This window comes from Ctenopharyngodon idella, chromosome 24 (assembly GCF_019924925.1).
Source record: "Ctenopharyngodon idella isolate HZGC_01 chromosome 24, HZGC01, whole genome shotgun sequence".
Taxonomy (NCBI): Eukaryota; Metazoa; Chordata; class Actinopteri; order Cypriniformes; family Xenocyprididae; genus Ctenopharyngodon; species Ctenopharyngodon idella.
The window spans coordinates 21,756,016-21,772,070 of NC_067243.1; the positions used below are offsets into that span (position 1 = coordinate 21,756,016).

At 37.4% G+C, this 16,055-nt stretch overlaps 1 protein-coding gene across 3 annotated transcripts in view; it reads left to right on the forward strand.

Annotated features, from left to right (window-relative positions):
- Positions 1–11,757, forward strand: part of brsk2a (BR serine/threonine kinase 2a) — a 243,918-nt gene extending 232,161 nt beyond the window's left edge. For 2 of the 3 annotated variants that reach the window (XM_051883873.1, XM_051883874.1), the window contains one exon: positions 7,465–11,757. In XM_051883873.1, the coding sequence (XP_051739833.1) occupies positions 7,465–7,676 (212 nt within the window). In that variant the 3' untranslated portion in view covers positions 7,677–11,757. The remainder of the gene's footprint in view (positions 1–7,464) is intronic. The other variant, XM_051883875.1, reaches the window with a different exon arrangement.
- The last annotated feature ends 4,298 nt before the right edge of the window (positions 11,758–16,055 follow it).

Consider the following 16,055-nt stretch of genomic DNA (forward strand, 5'->3'; position numbering starts at 1 on the left):
GAACAAACTAATATTACAATTTAAAATAATTGTTTTCTGTTTTAATATATTTTGAAATGTAATTTATTCCTGTGACATGATCCTTTGGTGCTCTTATTATTTTCATCTTTGTTAATATTAGTAATAAATTCTACTAGCTATCAGTAAAGGGTTAGTTCACCCAAAAATGAAAATTATGTCATTAATTACTCACCCTCATGTCGTTCCACACCCATAAGACCTTTGTTCATCTTCAGAACACAAATTAAGATATTTTTGATGAAATCCGAGAGGTATATGACTCATCCATAGACAGCAATATAATCACCACTTTCAAGGTCCAGAAAGGTACTAAAGACATTGTTAAAGTCGACGTGACTACAGTGGTTCAACCTTAATTTTATGAAGCGACGAGAATATTTTTTCTCATATGTTGTTTACGTTCAGCGCTTCCTGATTCTACGTCAGAACGTGGGCTCAGTATTGGCCAACGCTGGTCATGTGAGCAGCACGACGCATGCGTGTGATACGCAAGAGCCAGCCAATACTGAATCGGCGTTCTGACGTGGAACCTGGAAGCGCTGGACATAAACAACATATGAGAATGACACAGAAGGGAAGATATTAATAAATTCATTGGTTTTTTGTTTTTGCGCACAAAGTATTCTCGTCGCTTCATAAAAAAAAAAGGTTGAACCACTGCAGTCATGTCGACTTTTTTAACAATGTCTTTAGTACCTTTCTGGACCTTGATAGTGTCAGTTAGTGCCTGTCTATGGCACGTCATATACCGTCATATACATTTTGTTCCGAAGATGAACGAAGGTCTTACAGGTGTGAAATGACATGAGGGTGAGTAATTAATGACAGAATTTTCACTTTTGGGTGAACTAACCCAGTAAGTAGTATATCATAATAAGAGGGTGAAGTAGTCATCAACATTGTTTGTTACTGCCACTTTGGGGAGATTTCAGGGAGTGTTGGGCAACAGAAAGACATTCCAGATCATCGCAAGAGAGTAGATCCTCCCTTTTTCTCATCCTCTCGTCCTTCTCTGTTCCCACCCCAGCACTGTCTTTCACTGTCTATCTCTCTTTCTCCTTCCCTTTCGCTTAAACATGTCACATTCATTGCGCTCCATCTCTCATTCAGCGCTGTATGACTCACTGTGGTTTGAACGCACTACAGCACTGCACAGATGAATGGCACATACTCACTGCAGTCAGATTACACTTCCCGTTCCGAAAATAAACATTAATAAACAAAAATCACTGATTTAATTATGTTATTTTGTGGAGGAGGTTGTGGTTTTCTGTGTGTATGCAAATAACTAACCTCCTGAAGTGTTTTATAGATTCATAAAACTATTTTTATTCCAAACAAGCATAATTATCCACACAAACTTGTCTAATAACCACCCAACCGAAGTCTTCTTGCCCCTAATGTTGTCTAGATGAAGACATCTGGCCCCATGCTTGTTAATTGGAAATTGCTCATTTGCTTCACTTGGGCATGATGAAGAGCGTACACAGCTAATCTAATGAGCTAATGCGCTGATCCAATTTATAAACCAAAAAAAGATTTAGGGAATTTCAAACTTTTTTTCAAGGCTGCTCTTATTTGTGGAAGTTTTGTCTGGTGTCAACACACGTTTCTTTCTCTCACGTGTATCCAGAGAACTCTGTGTGCTTCAAAATTCTGTAAAGTCACAAAATCAAAATGTGGTAAGACTCTTATGCTTCTGTGTTAAATACACCAAATTGCACCATAATTACAGTGGACCTAAAAAGTATTTAAACATTTAAAGGGTTAGTTCACCCAAAAATGAAAATTCTGTCATTAATTACTCACCCTCATGTCGTTCCACACCCGTAAGACCTTCGTTCATCTTCTGAACACAAATTAAGATATTTTTGATAAAATCTGATGGCTCAGTGAGGCCTCCATTGTCAAAACAATTAACAATTTCAATGCCCAGAAAGCTACTAAAGACATATTTAAAACAGTTCATGTGACTACAGTGGTTCAACCTTAATGTTATGAAGCGACGAGAATACTTTTTGTGCTCCAAAAAAAAAAAAACAAATAACAACTTTATGACAATATCTAATGATGGGCGATTTCAAAACACTGCTTCATGAAGCTGTGAAGATTTACAAATCTTTTGTTTTGAATCAGTGGTTTGGAGCGCTTATCAAACTGGCAAAGTCATGCCCCCCAGTGGTGAACCACTGAAATTTCGAAATACTTATGACATAACGAAGCCTCATTTACTGAAATCACGTGACTTTGGCACTCCGAACCACTGATTTGAAACAAAAGATTTGTGAAGCTTCATGAAGCAGTGTTTTGAAATCGCCCATCACTAGATATTGTCAAAGTCGTTATTTATTTTTTTATTTTTTTATTTTTTTCGCACAAAAAGTATTCTCGTTGCTTACTTAAAATAATTATTGTTCTTATTGAAGAACATACAGTTCTTGAAGTTTCTGGAATCACAAAATGAATCATGGTTAATTATATCACTAATCCCAATTTCTGTAAATAAAAACAGTTCGAAAACAAGCAGTTTGGATTGGATTGTTAGCAAATGCAAAGACATTCAGACATTTTTAAGCGTTACTTAAAGGGTTAGTTCACCCATAACATTAAGGTTGAACATTCATAACATTAAGGTTGAACCACTGTAGTCACATGAACTGTTTTAAATATGTCTTTAGTACCTTTCTGGGCATTGGAAGTGTTAATTGTCTTGCTGGCAATGCAGGCCATCGGATTTTATAAAAAATATCTTAATTTGTGTTTTGAACATAAACGAAGATCTTACGGGTGTGGAACGACATGAGGGTGAGTAATTAATGACAGAAATTAAATTTTTGGGTGAACTAACCCTTTAAGTAACGCTTAAAAATGTCTCAATGTCTTTGCATTTGCTAACAATCCAATCCAAACTGCTTGTTTTCAAACTGTTTTTATTTACAGAAATTGGGAGTAGTGATATAATTAACCATGATTCATTTTGTGATTCCAGAAACTTCAAGAACTGTATGTTCTTCAATAAGAACAATAATTAATTTAAGTATAGAAGTTATTAAGAGGGGGGTGTTGTGGTAATCTTTTAATTTAGATTACCACAACACAACATTTTATTATGTTAATATATAAATAATGTATTAATTTAAATACTTTTAAGTCATCCTGCTGCCCCCCTCGAAGTTGGGATCCTTTGGTTTAATACAGTGACATTCAGACAGTTTAAGTAAGGCTTAAAGGGTAGTTCACTCAAAAATCGATAGCTATGTTTCTATCCAACGTTGTGAATTTAACTTGGAATATCACATAAAACATTTGCAAATAAAGCAGCGTTTCCATCCCATGTGTTCAATAGAACAAAATTGTCACTTCCTCTGAAACTGGCACAAAATATCTACATGCAAGTTGCTGCAAACAGGGAAGTCACTGTGGCTCTTTTTTTTCTCCATCATAAATGACAGAGCGGCAGATGAAACGCAATAAACGCTGTCATGTTATTTTGCGTTCGGATGCTGGTGTTTGGGAATGCAATCATCTGAGACGCTCCTTATACCACATCATTCTGATGACAGACTTTGGCTCAGGCATTTCAGAATGAGCAAACCAACATTTGAGTTGCTGTGCAATGAAATTGGTCCACCGGTTAGGCCAGTTATCCAATCACATCCTCTTTTGAGGCAAAGTCACATGAGTTTTTTGTCGAGGATTTATTCGGTAAATGTTTTTCCATCATAGCGTGTGACTTCTTGTTAGATAAAAAAAAATCCATAGCCTCAATTGAGCACATAAGAGTTTTTAATGCACATTTTTTGAATTTATGTCCATCTTGGCGTTTCCATTCAGGTTTGTTTTTTTATGCAATATCCCAAAATGTCAATGAAATTAGGTGGATGGAAACATAGCTATTTTCTACCCTCATATAATTCCAAAGCTGTATGACTTTCTTCTTTCTGCAGACATGAGGGTGTGTAAATGAGAACAACATTTTCATGTTTGGGTGAACTATCCCTTTAAGTATCCAAAAGGTCCACTGAATTACATTATTATGTGCACTACCTTATATAAATCCAATCACAGCACTTGCAATCATGCATGTCATGTATTACATCCCATTTAAAGTGCACCTAGTCTCATAAATACCCTTTTACATGTAACGTAATTGAATCAGTAAGTGCGGCATAATTTTATTTCGTTTTATTTAAGTTTTGTGTGTACTAAAACACTAAGATGCGCACAACAGAAACTGGCAGTTACATACTTAGTGTGTGTGGCTTACAAACCTGGTCTTAGCTTCTATGTGCGCCAAACAGACGAGGCTATACATATGTACACCAGAGGCTCTGATGTGCCCCCAAATGTTCAAATGAACCCTACACCACTGACTGTGTGCCAGTTTGTGTAATTATGCAGGTTGCATGTGTAGTCATGAGTTTGGAAGTATCCTAAATCAAGTACAATAAAGGGGGTTTTCTCATGCAGTCAGAGATGGCTGAAGGCTAGTCTGAGCCTCAGATGGACCAGACCGTCTGGTGCATATTACACCCAAATGCCAAGAACTTTTGAAAATTGCCATTTCCAGTTGCCAATTCCAGGAATCAGGATGTGCAGGTTTTTAATAGCCTGTCGAAAAACAAAGTCTGCTAGAATAAGTGAACTAGTTACTGCATTTGCCATTACCCAAGTTTATGAGGTTTTTGTAATTTATTCTTTGTTGTTAGTAGCTTGTTCAAACAATTGCTCAGCAGTCTCTGTGTACAGACACTGGAAAGAAATTTGTGGAAAATGTTTGTAGACATTGTAGTCTTTCCATCCATCAAAAGCGAGTTTTCATTAACATAATTACAGAATATACAGTGGTGCTTGATGATATCCTGCTGTTGTATATTCCGCCTGTGGAATATGGTTTGTAATTGAACCGGACAGATGACACTTCATAGGCTTCTGTGACTTTGAGAAGTGAGCAGAATGAAGATTAAAGGGTACGTTATACCCGTGTGTGGGTTTCCTGACTGATCTACGTGCCATTCTTTCTGCAGTGACAGAGTGTACAGATGCCACATCGCTTCACTCATTACTTTAGAGTCTTTTCTAGTTATCTAGTCTTTCTTATGTTGGCTATTTAAAGCTATGTGATCCCATGTGAATCACCCTGACCAGAAAATCCAGAAAAAAAACATCTTAAAAGTCAACATGAAATCAAAACCGGCCTTATTTACTGTCTTAATACATGTTCCTTTTGGAAAACTTTTTAATACTGCCTCCACCTAGGCCAAAAATAGTGTTAGCCAAAGCAGTTTATCTGTTTTAGGTACTGTCGTCTCTCCAATCTCACCAATAGTTAATGAGTAATTTAATGGCAGTTAATATTAAAGTACACACTCTAAAAAATGCTAGGTTAAAAACAACCCAAGTTGGGTTAAAAATGGACAAACCCAGCGATTGGGTTATTTTAACCCAGTGGATGGGTTAAATGTTTGCCCAGTGTGCTTGGCAGTTTTATTTAACCCAACTATTGTTTAAAAATTACTATATGGCTGGCTTAAAATGAACCCAAAATAGGTTGGAAATTAAAAATCAGACACATAATTACTAGAGGCAACAATAATAATCAAAAGGTAAACATTTATTAATAAGCAATTTAATAGATATTAATAAATGTTCATTTCCAACATATTTTGGGTTCATTTTAAGCCAGCAATTTTTAAACAATAGTTGAGTTAAATAAAACTACCCAGCAGGTTGGGCAAACATTTAACTGGGTTAAAACAACCCATTCGCTGGGTTAAAACAACCCAATTGCTGGGTTTGTCCATTTTCAACCAAACTTGGGTCGTTTTTAACACAGCATTTTTTTAGAGTGTTAGGGTACTTCAATAATAGCAAATTGCAGCATACATGAAAAATAAATATTACCATAAAGATGCACTTAGGGTGAACTTGACCTTCAGCCTTCACCTCAAGGTGAAAAATGCTCCTCAAAAGTAGTCTGCAACTGGACTCCATCCTAAACCTCACCAAGTAATTCCCTGTTAAGAAACATTTGCTTATTTTTGGTTGATTATTCTGTATGACTTGGAACTATGTTGTGGCAGAAGTAAAATGGGTTGCAAATGCTGTTTCACGTTGACTTTAAGGTGGTAGCGCTGTTTTGGAACACGGTAGCTTGTTTCTAACTGGTCCAAGCTGATTTAGATGGTTGACCAGATGTTGGGGACCTGGCTGGGATGGTACATCATCTTGGTCAAGGACATTACTGGAAAAAGCAGGTCATACCAGCTTAAGGTGGTCAAGTAAGTTGTTCCAAGATGGTTAATTTGGTTGACCAGCCAGTGGAAACCTAGTTGAATCTGGGCTAGAAAAAAAGATGTCATACATGTTTTTGGTGGTCAAGGTGATTTATCTCGTCCAGGATGGTCTACTAGCTCAGCTAGGTGCCCACCATCTGGTAGTCCAGCTTAAACTACACTTAGTTATGTTGCTGTTGCTCAACTTGTAGAGTATAACGCTTAGTACCCCCATGGTCATGGCTTCTGTTTCCAGGGAACACACATACTGATAAAATATTGTAACTTGAATGTACTAACCAGCTGAAAGGTTTAGTTCACCCAAAAATGAAAATTCTGTCATTAATTACTCACCCTCATGTCGTTCCAAACCCGTAAGACCTTCATTCATCTTCGGAACCCAAATGAAGATATTTTTGATGAAATCCGAGAGCTGTCTGACTCCTCCATAGACAGCAATTTAACCATCACTTTCAAGGTCCAGAAAGGTACTAAAGACGTTGTTAAAATAGTCCATGTGACGCTGATGCAGGAGCCGACCAATAATGAGTCGGAGTTCTGACGTTAGAACCTGGAAGCGCTGGACATAAACAGCGTAGGAGAATGACACAGAAAAGAAGATATTGTTGAATAAAGTCATTATTTTTTTGTTTTTGTGCACAAAAAGTAATCTCGTTGCTTCATAAAATTTAGGTTGAACCACTGCAGTTGCGTCGACTATTTTAACGATGTCTTTAGTACCTTTCGGGACCTTGAAAGTGATGGTTAAATTGCTGTCTATGGAGGAGTCAGACAGCTCTCGGATTTCATCAAAAATATCTTAATTTGTGTTCCGAAGATGAACGAAGGTCTTACGGGTGTGGAACGACATGAGGGTGAGTAATTAATGACAGAATTTTCATTTTTGGGTGAACTAACCCTTTAATGGCAACCAGCTAGGTACAACCTTAAGCTGGTTTTAACTGTTATAACCAGGGAAGCCTCATATCTTGTACAGAATTTCCAACTTCAAAAGTTAGTGTGGCCCTCAGAGCTTCTCCAAGTCGTAGTCTTCACATTTTTCCCTCTCCTATCTCTTTCCCCCTTTCTGTCCACTTCTCCTCGTGCGAACCCATTGTTCATTTCTTTGTTCTCTCTTTTTTCCTTTTCTTCCTATCTGTGTACCTAGGCAGCCCATTGAGTAACTTCTTTGACGTAATTAAACAACTTTTTTCAGACGAGAAGAATGGCCAGGTGCCTCTTCCACCTGGCACGCCCAACAGACACCCATCTAACGCCCGTCATCATGACCCTCAGCCTAGTGACTCTAAATGCCCGGCGGGCAATCCCAGGGACAATGCCAAGCTGGTGGCATCCTTTGGGATACAGGAGCAGCCCTAAAACTTTACCAATCAAGCTTTTTCAAACGTACCTACATAAAAGCACTCAAAAATGTACATAATTTTAGAGGTGGTGGAATTTATATTTGAACAAACTTTTGTATGATGGAATGACTGTTGAAAAAACAAGTTATGACCCAAATCCAGGCACATTTCCTCTTTCACCGTCTTTGCCATGTCAGTTTGCCAGCCCCTTCCCGAACCCCTGTTGTTTCTACCCCAGATGTGTTCATGTCTTTACGTCTGCCTTCCCGTTTTCCTCACCTTTGTGACGGCTTGTCTTTGCTGCTAGGAATTATCCAGAAAACGTATTAAAACGCTGCCCTACTTCCCTGCATATCCTGTGACGGACATTTATTGACAGACGGCACTTTTCATGACGAACAAGCAGGTTACCAAGGAGATGGACACTTCATCCTTCGTCATACTCTTCCCTTCCCACTCTCCGGTCTCTCTACGGTTGACAAGGACTAAAATACAAATGCACACACTACTTGCCGCTCAACCGCCTGTGTGTTCCCCTGCCATCATCTCAGCATCCTAACCTGTTAAAATGGTTGACCAGCTGGTGGGAACTGGCTGCACCATCAGACTCTGTTCCAAAACTTAGTGAGCTGCCTCTAAGATACCCAGACATCCCACCTCTCCCGGAAGGTCTGGGAGTCTACCGCATATTGATAGGGCATCCCTGATGCAAGCAAATTATATACAATATCCCGGAAATCAATCGAGCGAGAGAGAAATCCTGTTTTCACCTGGTATTAAGATCCGTTTTCTGTGAGCCGATCTCATGTGGTCAGCCAAGACACATTACCGTTACACCTGGTATTACAGTATCACGCGTTTCAAATGCGTCTTCTCTGATCACTTGCTTTTGGATTTTGTGGAGACCCTCACCTCTTTTTTCGTCACACGCAACTACATCACTTTCACTTTGGAGGGGGTGTTGTAGCATCTCCCGGAAATTTAGTTTTTTCAGGGTGGGATGTCTGGATACCTCACATTGATCACATTATAATGCAGTCCTTTAATACAATGCAATAAACTTTTTACAAAAAATTCATTCAACATGGCAGGCTAAGCACTTTAATCAGTCTAATTAAAATAAGGGCTATATTACCCAATATTTATGTGTTATAGAAAATAAGTTTTATTTATATATATCGTCTTTCCGTAGCTTAAGGTCGCATTACATTGTACATTACAATACATTTGCACACCCACATACACAATGCAAACACATAAGGCTACATATAGCCACATGTATTTTTATGCACATTAGAGTATGGAGCTTTTAGCATATAGCAACATGCTAACATAAAAAACTGAATTTATTTGAACTGTGCAGTTGTTAGCTAAGCATTATGGAAACTGTACTGAAGTCAGTTCGAGTTTCAGTACATTTACCCTGCTGCTAAGCTAACAACTGCACAGTTCAATTGATTTCAACAGAGTACTGTTCATATGTCACACCGAGTTACTATCTATAGGGGCTTTCGCACCGGAGGAGCCTTTTCATAGTTTCTATAACTATTGGCTGAGGTACCCGGATTTTGCCGTGTTCGCACCACAGGAACTAGGAATGATTTTAGTTCTACAAACTCCTTTTGGGGGAATTAAATTAGCTCCTACTTCAGAGTAGGGCCTAAACCAGCACTATAGGAACTAACAGTGACACAAGTGTATGTTGATATGTCAATCACCAGCACCCGGCATTTTTAAAAAGCCGTGTAAACATGTTTACTTCACAAACATGGAAAACAGCAAAAACGGCATTTACCTGTTCTCTGCCTCGATGATATGTAATACTGAAAGTTGTCATAGGAGATTTCGTCTCTTAGCCCCACTTTTTGCTCTTTCAGTCACGTAGATTTTGCGTTTACATTTCACTTCCGTCATCACGAAACCCACGACACACAACAAACACAGCTCTGATCACGGCATCCTCCATCGACTGGTTTTTAACGTTTGTAAATGCTGCACTTAAAGACTGTTGTCGGCCACTTCAGAGTTCCTATTCCCGGTGCGAATGCAACTAGGAATATGGCCCGGGGGAGAAATCCTAGTGGCTAGTTCCTAGAACTGAGTTCCTAGAACTATTCAGTGTGAAAGCCCTTTATGAAGAGCATTTCAAATAAGTTGTTAGCTTAGCAACATGCTAATGGCAAACTCTACTGAAATCAATAATGAATGGAGTCTCCAGTGCGCACAGTGTGAGGAGCACGTTTGTGTCATATGGAGTTGCTGTCTATGAAAAACATTTTAGATAAGTTGTTAGCTTAGCAACATGCTAATGGAAAACTTTACTAAATCAATTGAGAATTGAGTCTCCAGTGCGCAAGCTGTTTGTATGTCACGCAGAGTTGCTATAGTTGAGGAGTGTTTTAACTCAGTCACTTATTGTTACGATTCAGAAATCGAAATCATAAGCCTGGTTCACATAATTTTGGCCATGATTTTGCTGTCTAAGACTAATTTTTAGGAATTGTAAAAGAGTTCTTTCATTGTAAAAATCTGGAAAATCATCAGAAACAAATCATGAGTGTATCTTGCTTTTGAAAGCAGTAGACAACAAGGCAGCTCACTAGGTTTGGAACAAATTCACATTCAAAATACTAGAAATGAACACACACTCGCACAACTCTAGGATGTTTGCACTCAGATTCATAAAGACCATAGGAGAAGAAACTAAACACATCGAGAAGGAAAAGATGACTTTGAAGAGCTTGTCCTGGGGGATGTGGATTTTTTCAAATTGTATTGATTCCATTTGTGCTCTCTTTTATTTATTTATGAATTAGTTTGAAGAACATCACTTGATCTTAAATCATTGCTGCAAAAGGACTGAAACATGGTTTTCAGTGAGTTTGGGACTCGGGATGGGGTGGGGGGGAATAGTACTGAATGAATTTATCCTAATGAATGAATCTCTGTTGTACAGATTGAACATAATTATGTACAAATAAAATGTCTAGATGTGACACTAGGTTTAGTTCTGTTGTAGATTCAGATTTGAAATCTTGTGTTGCTAGTCTTTATTTAATTATTATTTAATCCTTGTATTTCTGTATTTATTATGTGATGGAACAATTTGTTTCATTTAATCAATTTACTTTGACACTGAAATACAGTGTTTAATTAATTATTTTATTTTTTTTCTGTTTTTTTTTTTTTCTGATCATTTCTCATGTTCGCTACCAGCAGATAAAAAAAAAATGTTGAATACATTGTGGATATTTTTGTATTTCTCCTTCTGTTTTATCTCTGTCCTTATTTATTATCATCCAGTTATATACAGTATATATATGAGAACTTGAATGTTATTTATTTATTTATGACAATAATGTGTTTGTTTGTATCAGGGCAACACAATTTTGTTCGTTTAAAGGAACTTTCTAATGTCTTGATTTGTAAAAGTACCGTGGACTTTACGAATCTTTCTTTCCTAGCTTCAAAAGAGAACAAAATAGTATGTAAAAACAAACAAACCACAAAAAAGCAAATTTAACAGTAATTTAAGAATGTAGTTTAGCCTCTATGGGAAGGGAATGAACTTCTCTATCAATGTCAGCTTCATATCATTGTGTGTGTACAATGGATGACAAAAAAAAGCTGTTCTTGGATCAGTTCTACTGTAAATATGATGTTATGGCCTAAGGGAAACTCGAAGGCCGTTCCTGCTCTTTGCTTTTTGACTTGTATTGCTGTGTGCATGCACGCATTTTCTTTGCATGGCTTTAGCGTAACTATTCTCAAAAATCGCGCTATTTTCTCAGAACTGCTTTCCTTACATCTTTTAATGGGAAAAAAAAAAGAAAAACACCTGCCATCACCTTTAACCTCTGTTAGTCTCTCTGCGATTTTTCATTCTCTTTCTGTTTTCTAATATGTGCGCTGTAAGCGAGTGACGCAACACTGCTTTTGCTCGCTTGCAGTGTCTTTGTAGTATCCGTTCTGTTTATAAAATGCTTCCTTTTGTCTGTACCATGTACCTCGACCAGGAAAGATTCGGATGTTCACGGCCCCCTTTTTACAGACAGCTTGTTTAAATGAAACAATAATAAAGCAATACCTGTTGTGAACTTTCCTATTTTATACAGTTATAAAGCAAAACTTCAATGAAAAAAAAAAAAAAAAAAAAAAATGTCCATGCAGAGCAGGAACATGCATTTAAAGTTGTAAAAATCCCCTTGTATCATAACTGTGAGCAATTTCAGAGAGAAAAATGAAACAATAAACTCATTCACTTAATAGGATGATACTAGTGAGTGTTCATGTTTGTATGTTACTGAGTGGAAGTGTGTTTTCAAACAATGATCAAAAACAGAGGTCATATATATGTCCATGACTGATATAGGCCAAAATTACTTGGCATACATGCAAATTTGCTGAAATTAACTTTTATGATTTAAGAGACTGATTTATTTTCTGATTTAAGTCATCTACTTCAGCTTAACATGTTAGATATTATTCTCATTGTGATTGATACTATTTTATTTTCTTACAACTTAAGTGAAATATTATAGTTTATATACACAAATTATTTATACGACAACTAATCCTCGAATTCAATTGGTCGAGCGCATGCGTTCCACGTTGCTGACTGCATCACTGGGACTTTTCACCGTTTGTATCACTCCGCTTGTCTGTGTGTTCAAGACAGATTCGACGTTGTGAAAAGCGATGAAAGGTATGTTTTCTATGGTATTAAGAGTTTTTGTCCTAACCAGCCTCGACAGCGATATTAAAATGATTTAATTTTAGGTCGCATATCACTTTAATAGCCATAATGAAAGTGACAATTGATAATTTACCTCAGGGAACAAGAACGTTCAAACTGTGTAAACACTATGTAAACTAGGTATTCCATGACAATGAATTTATCAGACACTTATTATGTATTTATGCTAAAATAGATTATTTCTTATTAATCTGATTATGTATGTAGCCTACTATATTTTGAGACCGCAGAGTAAGACCCCTCCACACGCTCTTCTGATTGGCTGTGATTTGTAAATGATTTTGTCGTCTTGTTTCTGATTATTGGTGGAATTTTATGTCATCATCTCGTATGTTTAGGACACGGTGTAATGCATGGATTTTAGTTACTCCTTCTGCAGGTTACACAGTAAATTGCGACAAGCAACTGCCTTTTATGGAATTACAAGTCACTGAATCAAGTCACTGAATCAAGTCACTGAATCGTTAACCGACTCGTTCTATACAAGCACTGATTCATTCAGGAAGCACCCACCACTACTGTGTTGCTCGCGGACACGCGACAGTTGACCCCGATTCGACGTCGTTTGGAACAGATGTAAGTTACTCAATATTAACTTTTTGATAACTAAAAGTGATTTCACACAACTGTCTATGGCTGCATCGCACGTGCTGATATTAGAACACGAGTGTCATTTTTCTGAGGGTTGTGGCTAGGCCTGAGCGATAAAACGGCATCGATATCGACGGTACGTCTTTATCGATAACGATAGAAATTTTTTTCGATATAACTCTGGATATAGTTTCACTTAAATGCGTTAAAATGTAAACATACATGAAGTTCGGTTGCATGAACAACTCAAGCTCGCTCCGTCCCTGCATCACAAACAGACGCCCTATGAGTGACACAAACAAGTTGCTGTGGAGTTCAATTTGCGTAAATGCCACGTGAAATCAGAACACAAAAACACTTGAAAATGAGTGCTGTACCTTCCGGTGACGAGGAGATTGTGAATAAAACAGGACATATCAGCTCGTCAGTGTGGCAGTTTCATAGTTTCCTTACGTCTTACAGTTGATCTACTTAAAAGTTCGTCTTGAGAGAGCAGTTGTCATGTCAGCTGCACAATATCTTTATTTCTGTGTTACAAATATTCAAATTATCACAGAAATACTGAGATAAAAGTTTATACTTAAGATATAAACACTAATGTCTATGTTATCGATCAAAATTGAGCAAATCAGCTTCTGAAAGAAACTTGGCGCTGAAAACGACGCATTTATCGATTACATTGTTTCACCACCAGGTGGCGACAAGTTAGTGTTAAAAAATGTATTTGATATCGAATCTTCATTCAACAGATTCTTTCAAATACACTGATTCATCCAGTAATGAAACAAGAGTATTTATGAGTGAGGCACTGAATCATACATCCAAACAGATTTAAAAAAAAAAAATAATTCAAATAAATTAAACATTTTAAAATAGACTGCAGCAATTAATATTTTGTCAGAAACTCTAGTTAATTACATGTTAGTTCGTTTAGTTGTCATTCAGAATCGTGATCTTAGTTTGACAAAACAAAAAAGTTTCTCAATTTATCCAGAACTGTGCAGCTCTAAGTTTCTTTAACACATTTATTTAATCTTTATATAAAATATAAGATTTGTTTACATTTTATTTTTTATTGAAAATTATTTGTTGTTTGCCTAAATTAAAAATGCATTGGTTAAATTCAACCTTTTTTTTTTATATTGTTCTTTTTTTGAATAAAGTTTATTAATTTTTTTTTTCAATAATTATCGATACCAAACAATATGAAACATAAATACATTTTTAGCTGTATAGCCCTAGTTGTGGCTTTGCAGAATATAGCTAAAACTCAACGGCTAAACTTATTTCAGGGCCCCATCCTAAATCTACCAAAACGGTTACACTTTTGTTTAGTTTACCCTATCTGAAATCAGAACATTTTTACACTTACGAGCATTTGTCAGTTTTTGATTTGACAAGGATAATGTACTTTAACTTTATTGTCTGTGAAATATAAACAGGCGAGTGTTGACTGATATCTGTACAAGATCGATCAATGAGTTTATTTATAGAGCACAAACTTAAGTCCGGGATACACTGCACGATTTTTGCAATCCTTTAAGATCATTACAAATCACACTGTGCGACATGGATCCATTGAACTTGGGCACGGCATGCATGTAGACTGTACGATGATGACACCTATTGACTCGTAGGCTACGATGCAAGTTTCTATAGAAGAATAAAACGTCATCAGCATCAGCAAAATAACATGTTGAATCACACTTTGGCAGTTGTAGTTTTTGTGTGCTGAAAATAAAAAGGAAGCTGCGAAAGAAGAAGGGAAAAGAGCTTGAGGTAAGCAGTTTTAAGTTTTAGCGCCATGTCGCTTTGATTTCATGTTGCATTTTCATTGGCTGGTCAGTAGGCGTTGGTCGTAGCAGCAAACACACTGTGCGATGATCATGCTGAATTTCTGACACTGTCAGAAAATGATCGTAGGCTATTTTTGGTTGCAAGACTGGGAAAACGGCCGTCTTTGAACCTCTCTCACTGTACAACACAGGACCACCGATTAAGAGCCACGATCACAGAAATCGCCACGATTGAAGGCCATGTTACTAGCATCTGTAAAACTGCATTCTTCCATCTTAAAAATATATCTAAACTACGACATATGCTCTCAATGAAAAATGCAGAACAGTTAGTTCATGCGTTCATGACCTCAAGGCTAGATTACTGTAATGCTCTACTGGGTGGTTGTTCTGCTCGCCTGATAAATAAACTACAGCTCGTACAAAATGCAGCAGCTAGAGTTCTTACTAGAACCAGGAAGTATGACCATATTAGCCCAGTTCTGTCAACACTGCATTGGCTTCCTGTTAAACATCGTATAGATTTTAAAATCTTGCTAATTACTTACAAAGCACTAAATGGTTTAGCTCCCCAGTACCTGAGCGAGCTCCTAATTCATTATAGTCCTTCACGTCTATTGCGATCTCAGAATTCAGGCCAGCTGATAATACCTAGAATATCAAAATCAACTGCAGGTGGTAGATCCTTCTCCTATTTGGCACCTAAACTCTGGAACAATCTTCCTAGCATTGTTCGGGAAGCAAACACACTCTGTCAGTTTAAATCTAGACTAAAAACGCATCTCTTTAACCTGGCATACACATAACACATTACCAATTTATATTTTCAAATCCGTTAAAGGATTATTAGGCTGCATAAATTAGGTCAGCCGGAACCGGGAACACTTCCTATAACACCTGATGTACTCGTTACATCAGAAGAAGAATGGCATCTACGCTAATATTAGTCTTTCTGGTTATCCCGAGGTTCACCGTAGTCAACCGGATCCGGGCCGTATCCAGGTGAGACCAAGGACCTGCACCTTGACACGACCACAACGCAGCCCTGACGTATCAGCAGAGATTGAGTCAACTAGATCATCCACTGTGAGGGCCTCATCGACACGACAGCCACGACAGTTCCTCAACAACCGTCCATACCGGCGTGATCCTCAATACGATCCTCAATTGGATGGAACTGAAATAAATACTTTTAATGTTGCGATCCTATTGGACTTATGATAGCAACCTGAATTGTAACAAAGCACTGTTG